General features: G+C 42.9%; 4 protein-coding genes across 4 annotated transcripts; 1 reads left to right on the top strand and 3 right to left on the bottom strand.

Annotated features, from left to right (window-relative positions):
• Nucleotides 1-534: 534 nt before the first annotated feature.
• Nucleotides 535-1,746, top strand: IL334_002561 (uncharacterized protein; the record flags this gene model as incomplete). Its single annotated transcript, XM_062934305.1, has 2 exons — nucleotides 535-982; nucleotides 1,061-1,746. The coding sequence occupies 2 exons, from the start codon at nucleotides 535-537 to the stop codon at nucleotides 1,744-1,746; spliced, it is 1,134 nt and encodes a 377-aa protein (XP_062790356.1).
• Nucleotides 1,747-2,071: 325 nt separating this feature from the next.
• IL334_002560 (uncharacterized protein) lies at nucleotides 2,072-3,847 on the bottom strand (the record flags this gene model as incomplete). Its single annotated transcript, XM_062934304.1, has 4 exons — nucleotides 2,072-2,109; nucleotides 2,183-2,442; nucleotides 2,533-2,636; nucleotides 2,717-3,847. The coding sequence occupies 4 exons, from the start codon at nucleotides 3,845-3,847 to the stop codon at nucleotides 2,072-2,074; spliced, it is 1,533 nt and encodes a 510-aa protein (XP_062790355.1).
• A 1,003-nt stretch (nucleotides 3,848-4,850) lies between these two features.
• IL334_002559 (uncharacterized protein) lies at nucleotides 4,851-9,011 on the bottom strand (the record flags this gene model as incomplete). Its single annotated transcript, XM_062934303.1, has 12 exons — nucleotides 4,851-5,354; nucleotides 5,407-5,737; nucleotides 5,797-6,359; nucleotides 6,416-6,577; nucleotides 6,631-6,804; nucleotides 6,856-7,053; nucleotides 7,114-7,281; nucleotides 7,338-7,600; nucleotides 7,659-7,775; nucleotides 7,833-8,688; nucleotides 8,754-8,929; nucleotides 8,993-9,011. 12 exons carry the CDS (start codon nucleotides 9,009-9,011, stop codon nucleotides 4,851-4,853), a joined length of 3,531 nt encoding a protein of 1,176 aa, XP_062790354.1.
• Nucleotides 9,012-9,410: 399 nt separating this feature from the next.
• IL334_002558 (uncharacterized protein) lies at nucleotides 9,411-10,895 on the bottom strand (the record flags this gene model as incomplete). Its single annotated transcript, XM_062934302.1, has 6 exons — nucleotides 9,411-9,778; nucleotides 9,831-10,045; nucleotides 10,106-10,151; nucleotides 10,227-10,497; nucleotides 10,566-10,647; nucleotides 10,720-10,895. The coding sequence occupies 6 exons, from the start codon at nucleotides 10,893-10,895 to the stop codon at nucleotides 9,411-9,413; spliced, it is 1,158 nt and encodes a 385-aa protein (XP_062790353.1).
• Between the last annotated feature and the right edge of the window lie 366 nt (nucleotides 10,896-11,261).

Below are 11,261 nucleotides of genomic sequence, written 5' to 3'. Positions count from 1 at the left end.
GCTTCACAGATATCGAGATCAAGCGAATGATAGTCTTTCTAAATGCGATTAATTATTGACTGATGAAAAACGCGTCTACGAGTAAACGGTCATCTTCGATTGATCTTGACCGCGTTTCCCATCAGTTCATCAGAATTCCTAATCAACATCAGTGAGATTTGTAATCCAGACGAAAAAGCTGATTTAGTGAGTTTTCTAATCGCTCATTACAAAAGTACTACTGCTGCCTGATACCGCTGGTTTTGAATACGTAATCAATCATGTCACTATCAGCCTCACATGATGAAATCGGATCGATCTTTAACTTTTCGATATTTTTGATGCACTTCAAGTACGTTATCTAACAGCTTTCATATATGTCTTGACCTGTTATACATCTTTCAGATCGAGACTCATATATAGATATCATCGAAAAGTGCAAGTCCGGTTCAAGAAGTCCTTGAGAGAGTCAACTGGAACATAGCGACGATTTGGATATTGAACAGATACGAATCAATCAATCACTCTATCATACTGAAGTGTCGATCATTCAAGATGAGACCATCAACATCACTCTTCCCGTTATTATCATCACGTTCGATTCATCCCCTTCAATCACCTATCTCCTCCTCAATCCGGTACAGGTATATATCAACTTCTTACATCCAGTTACAATCTCAACCACAACAGATAAACACTACTTCGAATCCACCCTCTACGACCGAACCAATCCGACCACCTCATAAACATATCGCGAATCCGAAATTCGTTACTGATCGACCAGTCAAACTGACACATAAACCAGTTTTCCCTGCACCTCATAACCCTTTCGCACCTCCTCCAGCTCAAAAACAATATAATGAAGTAACCCTGAGGATCTTGAGAAGAGTTAATAAGCTTTTAGGTTATAATAGGAGGAGAAGAACTACCGCTAGAGAATCAGGTAGAATGATGAAAGGTATTGTTGAAGCTGTAGAAAGTGATTCGGCGTTCTGGTATGGAGGTGAGTCCGAATATGAATCATGATGGTAGGGATAATGAATCTAGCTAACAATGCCATGTAACGTTCCCTGTATGACAGAATGTGATCTACCTCGGACTTTCCACACTTTCTTCACCATCCACTACCTCTATATCATCTTGACTTTAGTTCGATTAAGATCATTACCAAATTACATCCCTAATCCGTTATCGCCTCTACCTCAATCTGCTTATCCTGGATTACCAGGATCAACCACACCTGTTCAAAGACCTTCGATCATCGACACGTTGGATAACGCAGGATGCTCAATCAGCAGAGTCAAGCAACATGATTATAGATATCAACAAGTGTTATTAACGCATTTCTTCAATATCGTTGAAAACGAAATCAGATTAATGTTGGGTGTCGAAATTACAAGAGAAACTGAAACCATGAAAAGATTGAGAGAATATCAAGAAAGAGCAAATTTCGCTAGAATGGGTTTCGATTACGTATTGGCCTTGACCAATTCTGAAGTTTCCGAAGAAAGAGAATTGGCTGATTCTGAATTAGCAAGTTGGGTTTGGAGATTGATTTTCGGTAGAAGAGGTACAGGTGATCAATTAAAGGGTGAATTGGTTTACCCTCAAGGTGAATCAATGAAATCTGGTAAAGAATTAGAAATGGCAGATCAAATTGAATCAATAGTCAAATTCATAAGAAGAGAATTGAAAAGATTAGATCAGATTAATGATAGGGATGTCATTGCTGGTAATGTTGGTATGTTCAGTAAAGTTAGGAGTTAATTTTCGAATGAATCATGGGTATATAATGCACGCCCGATGTAATCATGAAACAAAATTCCTCACTGTGCTTATGTCAGACTCATATGAGCCAGATGGAAATATCCAGGATCTATTAACATCCTCAATGCATTCATCCTACGAATGACATGGAAGCAACCGCGTGTACAGGAGACGTGGCCTTCCAACACCGTCATCATGAATCGCCCCATTAAACACTAAACAAATGTCCCAGAAGAAAAAAGAATGAAATGACTATGAAACCGCTGCTTTATCATGATCACCCACGATGACTGATCAAGCGAGCTTATTCTGCGAATGTGCTGACCTAAAGTTTGATAGGAGCGGGGGGAAGAACAGCGAATGCTGAATTTGTCAAAACAGAGGAATTTAGTTCAAAGCTACTTTTCGCGAATTTATAGTTTATGTCCTGACTTACTCTTAGGAAGTAAAGTAGATAAACCACTGGCAGTGAACATTCCATCAGCGTACAAAGCAGTTGAAAGTTGGGTTGTACCAGCAGCTGTAGTCTTGATACCACTCAACATCTGAGCTGTCGCAGCGTCAATTTGAGCCGCGACAGTCAAGAATGCAGAAGCTGAAGTGATGCTCGAAGGGAGTGACTTAATGTATGTATTCAAGTTTCGAATGAGCTGAGAAGAATAGGTCACGAAAGGGGCGAAATCAGATGACGCAGTGCTAAAAATCACCCACAAAAAGAAAATATCAGCTATGATATGTCACGTAATTGAGGCAGAAGAAGAAAAGGTATTTGACTAATTGACTCACTTTTTGACGAGAGCAGCTTCGTTAGCTAATACGGTACTCAAGTATGAATAAACGTTTTGCAAGTTTTGAACGGTGTCAACAGCAGAAATAGGTTTAAGTCCGGACTAAACGAATCGAAATCTTCCACGTTAGAATTATATCCTCTGCTATTGCAAAAAGGCATAAGAGGTGATGATCAACTCACGATAAAAGTGCTTAAACCTTGAACGATCTTGGGAGGACTACTAGTAGCTGTAGGAATAAGAGATCCTAAAGAGCTTTGACCAGTAGAAACTGTGTTACCGACTGTGCTGGTAAGACCACCCAAGATACCTCCAGCAGTATTTTGGATAGAGCCAGAGGTGATTCCACCAATAGTGCTTGCAACGGTGTTTTGGCCAGTGGATACAATACTCCCAACGGTGTTTCCAACTGTATTTTGAGCAGATCCAATAATTCCTCCTACAGTGTTTTGACCCGTTGAAACAATGTTACCAATCGTGCTACCAACTGTGTTTTGAGCTGTACCGACCACGTTACCGACTGTGTTTCCAACGGTGTTCTGAGCTGTACCGATTACACCACCAACAACATTTTGACCTTGAGAGACTATACCACCAACTGTGTTGCCTACTGTAGTTTGAGCTTGACCAACTACCCCGTTGACTGTGTTTCCAACGGTGTTTTGAGCTTGAGATACAACACCTCCAATCACGTTGGTACCTGTACCAATGACTTGACCAACTGTACTACCCACAACAGACGGGACGACACCGTTGATCGCATTACCGACGACATTTCCACTTGTTACTCCTGATAAACCTCCAATAATACTTCCAGCTGTATTTTGGAGTGTTCCTGAAGCTATTCCATTCACAGTACCAGTGATTTGTCCCATCGCATTTGCGTTACCTCCGATTACACCAGAGATAACATTACCATTACCAGCGTTGGCGTTGATCGTACCTGAAGATGAACCTGAAACAGAGATTGTTCCAGTAGCTTGAGCCGTTGCTGCACCAGCTATATTTCCTGCAATTCCAGTTGCTGCGTTGATTGCCGATCCAAGAAATTTGGTTTCTTGAGAAACGACAGCTCCAATTATGGATGTAGCGCCACCTGCTACTGAACCGACTTTAGCAGTAGCAGCTGGAATGACAGATCCTACTATACTGGTTACTTTGGGTACTACAACAGCGACTGTTGAAGCGTCGACTGAGTTACCTTGTCCTAATCCGAGAACATTGCCGAGATTGGGAAGACCGAAGATGGGAGCGGCAGAAGCAAGGTAAGGAAGAACGGCGAAAAGAGCAATAACGGATTTAGAAGCGTACATCTTGATTCGAGAAAGTATTTGACTTGAAGTTGTTTAGGTCGAAGTGGTGTTTGGTATTGGAGCTTGAACGTGAACTTGCCGGAAGTTACTGAATTGTTACCTTGAACTGTGTATGTATGTATATAAGCAAGTAGACTAGCTAAACTTGATTATCTCGTTAAAATCTATGCGTATGGAGAGAGCTGCGATGAGAAGATAAAATCCGTTTCGAAAAGAGTGTGATGTCAGTTCAACGACCGGCGTTGGAATATTCGTTATCTAGTGAGGTGAGAATGAGTTGAGGTGAAGTATTGAAGGTTGAAGGGATGGAGAAAACATCTTGATCAATTTCATTTCTGTCGTCCTTATATACCTTGTTCGTACTATGAGTATTGGAGAATGTCGTAAATCATCTCGTTCTGTTAGCCTAGATTGACGAAGATATATCGTGTATACACAAGTGTTTCACTGCAATTCAATGATCTCATCGTGGAATGAATCAGCGCAAATAAAGAACTTCCTAAACCGGTCTCACTAAATTAGTGGAATGTATAGTGTCTCGAGTTTGAATGGATGAAAATCTGTAGATCACACCGGGCCACTATTTTATTCTTCTCGAGGTAACGCGAGACATGTAACAACATTCAATTCGGTTTGAGTTTCGAAAGATTAGGGAAGGTCGAAAGAATCAATCAGGATGCTATGGCTGATACAGGTAACACAAGACACAAGGAGTCTACTTTAGTAGACCCTCATATCTGAGATAAGTGATATTCTCTATAGTTTGAGGTGTTGGGTTGATCAGTACAGTAAAACATGACACGTATGAGTAATACCCTTTGTGGCATGTTGATTCACATTTAGCATATCCTATTCAGTGGTGAGAATGCCACGCGATTGTAGACTAGGATAATCAGAAGAAGGCTTCCAGCTGTCGATGGCGGTGGCGTCCCATCGAGCTGTCTGTCTCACTTGACAACATTGTTGTTTCTGAGCTGCATAAAGCTGCATGATCTTGGAGCTATTAGACTTCCCAATCTCTTGTATCTTCTCCTTCCATGACGAACGGTTTGTCTAGGCCGACCACTGATCCTTCACATAAAGGACAAACACTCGCCACTAATTCATCTAATTCTTTCCTCAATTCTTCGGCTCTACCTTCATCTAATCGTCTATCGATTTTTTTCTTTTTGCCCGATCCACCACCTACTCCAACACCTGCCCCCACGACAGAGACAGCTTGAGCTAAAGCATCAGGAATGATGAGTTCTCTCAACCTATCTCCAGCTGCTATAAGCTTGTTTCTCCCTCCTAGACCTAATAATAAATCTGTAGCTGTTGATCCTGACGTAGGAGCCTGTGTTCGACTGCCTTCTTTCGTATGTCTAGGTGTTCCAGTCCCGGATGGTGAAGGACTGAAGTTTGATGACAACAGTGCTCGATTCTGAGTGTCACTCGAACGAGACACCAGTTCGTCTTGGAGTCGTAATATACGACGTAGCGAAGGTGCTGGCAGGAATTCCATTGCCTACGAAGACCATCAGCAAATCGCAATCACAAACGGGTACCGATGTGCTTACCATTGAAATCAAACAATCAGCATGGAAGACATGTTGACACGGGAACACATAAAACTGTCTGATCGTTAAACTTGTACCACACTTCCAGCATTTATCCCCAGGTTCAACAGTAACGAATCGATTAGCCAAACCTTCGATGTCCCTTCTGATTGATTCTGCAGATGCTGTAGCTTCGTCCATCTCAGCTTTGAGGTCATCGATTTTAGCTGAATATTCTTCGAGAGCATTACAAATCTCAATCTTGAAATCGTCAATCACCACAAAGTCAGGGAAGAAGGGTAAAATATCCTCAATTTTGATCAGATCAGTCGATTCCAAAAACTTCATAGCGCTGTGAAAAGATGATAGCTTTAATAAGCGGCCCAGTCCTTGCACCGGGATAAGACTCACCTCTTGATATCCTTTTGCTCTTGCACAACGTATTTGGCAATCTTCAACCACAATTTCTTTCTTAGAGCCTCATCATCATCAGGTCTATCGGCATTTATTTTTGCCAATTCCAAATCTCCCTTCTCCAGAGCCAGGTCAACGCTACTCTCGTATAGTCCCAGTTTCGAGTATATCAATACACAAGGCTGGATCCTGCCATGCTGTTTACAGGTTCTCAGGGCATAATCGAGATCATAATATGGTCGTTCAGTCTGAGGATCATCGGGACAAGAAGACAGGAATCGGAGTAAGGGTCCATCATCGGGATTAGAATCAGAAGCGTAGAAAGTTAGGAGGAGATTGTAGATTGTCGTATCTGTTGATCCTTGGTTATGTATAACATGTGTGAGATACCTGATAGCTTGATTGGACGATATTGCTTCTTTCCGTTGTTGCTGTTGCAGTAAAGCTGGAATCAAGCGTCGAGGTGAGAGCGAATTTTGTCGCAGCCAAGAATCAACCGTTTCTTTAGGTGCATTCCGCATCAAGATCGATGCGAAGCGGTAATACAGATCGACAGAATCCTGTCGTTGTATGTAAGCTGTCGCTCGTTGTAACTTCCAATGTGCAAGCAGCTTACCTGTCGATTCAGCACGTCCACAGCCTTGAGCCACTTCTCTTCCATGATCCAATGTTCCACTACCTTTCCGTGGTCCTTGTTGAGATTCGCGTAAAATAGATAGAGGTCTGTTCGACCATGAGATAGGATGAGTTCGTAAACAACTTTCGGCTCAAGATCGTTCTGGACATCAAGGTGAGCTACACCCCAATCATAGCCTGATACTTCTGACTTACCTGATAAGTAGTAACAAAATTCTTCAGGTCTTCTTCCATAAGCTTTCTTTCCATCGTTAAACTTTCTACGTCCGAAATGGCAGATTCGGCAGCAACTATATCTTCGAGGGTGTTGCATTTACTGAGATATATTTCAACGAGCCACGTCGCAAGCATCATTCGTTGGGTACGTTCCTACCACAATGGTCAGTGATGCCTAGAACTTTCACTGCTGATGCTACTCACTTTTTTGTTGAGGAGATCCAATCGATCAGCAAGGTACATCCTCAAAGCGTCTCTCTCATCGACGTCCATGAACCGTAAAGTGACATACTCGAAACTACGACTAGACTTGGCGTAACATTGCGCGGCTTGGATGAATCGACCTTGTTCGAATAGCGAGTCACCTTGTCGAGATAGAACGATATCTTTCTGAGGTAGAGTCTGTATGATACAGACATAGTCAGCTTCCATACCTAGCGAATTGGATCGAGGTAGATTTACCCTAGCAAAGGTGAGGGCTTCGGTGTATTCGCCCTTTTCCAGTTTCGCCCTCCATACATCTCGATCTTCGTTTCGTACCAATACTTCAAGAATGGAGCGATCAGTATAGACCCAAAAAGTCCTTGAAACAGGGTCTGCCGAGAGCCCAACGGCTTGTTCGTCTACCGCCTGACGGGAGGAAAGTCAGCGAGATCATGGGATTTCGAAAAGAGAATATCACTCACCAAAGGCAATTGTTCATCCCAGACTACTTTTTCGGTTTCTCTCGAGATACCAACTATCCTGTTTTGATATAGCAATAACCAATGCCACTGAGTGACTGCTACTGCGACAGGTATAGGCGGTAGCGAAGGTGAGGCGGCTGGGACATTACGGTTGAACGCAGGAGTAGAAGATGTGTCAAATGATGGATAAGGGATAAGAGAAGGTTTCGTGAGAATATCGTTGGATAAGGTGGTGGCGATACTTGAGGTGTACAGACCAGGGGCTTTTACCTAATGTTAGTTTTCCTATCCGCGAGCTTTGTTTGCAGAAATTGCGCTCACCTGTAAGCCAGGATAAAGCAGAAGTAGCAGGAAGCGAAGAAGCTGACTGTCCTTCCACCGATGGTGTATAAAGGCTCAGTGATGAGTTTGGTGGATCTCCAGGTAGCTCTTGAAATTCTGTTGTTCTGTTAGCTTCCCGTGTAATGTAGCTGTATATGATTCAATCCCACTTACTGGGAGTACTGTCTCGTATAGGTTTAAAAACTTCTTCTGCCCATCCACCAGTCTTTCCACCGGCTGTAGTGGAAGAGACATTTCCTTGGACCTCATACATTCTCTCCTTGGTAGTGATGACTACCCAAGCTCTTTTCTCACTTCCTTTCTTCTTACTTGATCCTCCTGTAGATCCAGATGATGTAGACCAGAAGCCGTATCCTATCCCTGTCACAGGTTGTTGATCAGGTAAAGAGTAGACTGTCTGTAAATCTTTTTCAACAGGTTTGCTCATTGCAATCGAGACTGATTTGAATATATCATCTTGAGGAGGTAATGGTAATGAAAGTATTTGACCTGTTGTCGTACCTAGTAACACATCTGTTGAAGGTGGTGTTATAGCATCACCTTTATTACTTGACGTTTCTTGTCCACTAGGATCTGATAATTGTCCTGAAATAGGTGACCAACCGACCGCGGTGATAGTCTGTCTTAATCTCAATGGTCTAGGTCGACGTGATTGGACAGCAGCATTTCCAGGACTGATAGGTAGATAAAACGTGTCTCCAGTGTTGGTCGTGATTAAGAGGTGTCTGGCTGTAGGATCGGAGTACAGTTTATCTATACTAGGTGTTTCTTTTGGTTGTGGAACACCTTTTTCAGGTGCAGGTTTAGGAAGATCAATAGTAACTAATTCTTCGGGTTTATCCAAATCTATAATGATGACGCTCAAAGGTGCAGCAGCTAGGAACAACAGATTGTTTGATGCTTTCAGACATAGTAGGGCGGATGGTGGAGAATACTGGACTAGAGAAAGGGAGAATAAGGGTGGTAGGGAGGTAGGTGTGGACGAGGATGGAATGAAGCCTGTTTCGAGCTATATAGCTAATCAGCGTTTCCCACATATTGCAAATGAAGTTTGGAGGCAGTTTGTATGCTTACAGCTCTGACCATTCCAGTATCCTCATCTTCCTCATCTCCTTCATCTACCTCGAATCCTTCATATCCAACGTTCTCTATCCCTCCTCCACCTAAGGTCGGCACAGGACCTGATCCTCTATAAGCACCCGAGGAAGAATATCGAGGAGGAATAGAAGGACCAGAGGAGTGCTCGACAACTATACGTGGAGCGTTTATCAGTCAGTACTGATGGTTTGGATAGATATCGTTATTGCGCTTACAATCATCCAGGTTTGACATGATAGTCCGCGTAGATGTGGTGCGATGAACAGATAAGCCAGGCTGTTCAACAGGAAGAATGTGAAGTACACAACCAGGAATATGTACAGCCGAGTGAGCCTGTCTGGCTCGAACGATCAGTACTACCTTGACAAGGTAAATGCGAAGTAGACTAGAGTAACGACGGAGATAGGGAGTTGCAAGTTGATTGTTATGATGAGGGTTGTCGTTTGTGACGTTTATCCGCGCTGCCTGTCAGTGCTCCGGGGATGATACATCCGAAATGACGTTCATGTACAAAACCATTCATGTGGTATGAAATGAATCTGTGAGTCAGGATATGCATCCGCACGTTAACGTATATCATAGGTCAGACGAGCAACAGCAATGCAATATGTATGGTTTCATCCCGAGTCTGACTCATTGTACAACACCAACATCCCATAAAAACCGAATGGTCCCATCATTCTGTCCCATCCCCTCTACAGCTTGATCGCCTGCGTCTTCTGCTTCTGATGGGGTACCAACTGCCAACCAGCCTACAGTGGAAGGTGGACCGCCAGGTCTTCTATCTCTCAGCTGAATCTTCAGTTCAGTCAATGTTTGAGATGTCCAATACAATGGAAGAGGGAATGCTGTGGGTGATGAAGCTGATGTGGATGAATTTTGGGAGGATGATGGATTAGGTTCTTTAGGTGATACAGGTGAAGGAGTCAGGATAGTTGATTGAGCATCTGGTAAAATGGATAAGATGGTTGTATACAAGTCTAACACATAATGGGCGATATCTGCGGGATTGATTAGCTGTGATTCCATTGTCATGATAGGCTTATAGCGTACCATCAATATGTCCTGCTGTTCCTGAATATTCGCTCTCCCAAGATCCGCTCTTGCCAAGAAGCTCAACCACTTGCGCTGGAGTAATAGAGCCATCCGCCTGTGATGTAGAGCTCGAAGGTGTCTTGGTCGTCTCGAGCAGAAGGAGGGAAGCCGTATAAATTGATCCAAGAGCAATGATATGAGGAGGAAATGATAATGGAGCTTGGGTTCTATAACTAAATGTTGGAAATCATGAGTATCAGACACGAGGGTATAGCAAGTCACGTAAGACATACCAATCGACAGCTACTCTCCAAGCACTTTGAGTAGTTTCCTTGCTCACTGATATCAATAACACATTTTCTTTGTCAGTTCTTGAATGACAATATCGATCCAGAGACTCGAATCCGGACTTACGACGAAGCTTTTTACCAATTTTTATCACACCTCTCAAACCCGTTTCCACACTGAATTTGAATCCCATAGTCTCCAATACTAGTCTTTCACAATTCAATACTTGTTTCCTCTCATGCTCTAACCCATTAGCCTCGGCCGTAGCTATGTCGATAGTACCCTTTCGAATGAGATTAGGATATCGTATAGGGAAAGAAGCTAGTATGATCTCTCGGGGTTTCTTAATCGTATCATGTAATTTCGACGAAACGTATAGTGTAGATAAGGCGACTTCCTGTGCAAATCAGATTGATACATTAATCTCTTGTCTCTTCTTGTAAAGCTTGTGGAAAAATAGCTTACGACGTAGTTGAAGTCCTTGTATGGAAAGAAAAGGTGAAATCGCATATATAACGTTTGAGCCGTTGCTATTGTTCTTCTTGGGCTATTTGCAAAGAGCAATACGGCAATTAGCCTCAATGCAGACAGATTACCTTGAGAGGGAATATCTACTCACAATCCACATCTAGCTCCTACAGCATCGATGAATCCACAAGCTTGTTGTCTTCCTCTTTCTTCTCTAGAAACACTCAATTTTCCTCTTTGTTTCGCGGAGAGCTTCTCAACTTCTACCGGTGTGAAATAAGGCTTGTAGTGCTTCACATGAGCCTTTGAAGAAGATGGGACGGCCATACCGACCTGTGTTCGGCGGTCCTCGTCGTTCCTATAGTGTATGATCTCGAGTGTGGGTTCATATGTATAAAGAGATAAAGACATGAACATGTGAAATGTCACCCTTCTTCTCGTCCTCAATTGTAGGAAAGATAATGAAGCACTCACATTACGTAACTTACTACTGTACTACACTGACCGGTAATAAAAAGTTCAGAAGTTATTCACCTGTTCAAAATGTAATGAGACGTCAGTTCCATTATTCTTCTTCACTTCTGTCCACCTTCTCTCAGAACGACACGCAACGTAAGGACACCACCTAGCGCTGCACATCCCAGCGCGTTTCACCAAAACGACACTACTCATTCGCCGACCACTGGCCGGTCT

This window comes from Kwoniella shivajii, chromosome 3, assembly GCF_035658355.1.
Source record: "Kwoniella shivajii chromosome 3, complete sequence".
In the NCBI taxonomy this organism is placed as follows: Eukaryota; Fungi; Basidiomycota; class Tremellomycetes; order Tremellales; family Cryptococcaceae; genus Kwoniella; species Kwoniella shivajii.
The sequence above is the reverse complement of the archived record's forward strand: the minus strand, read 5'-3'. Positions and strand labels throughout refer to the sequence as shown.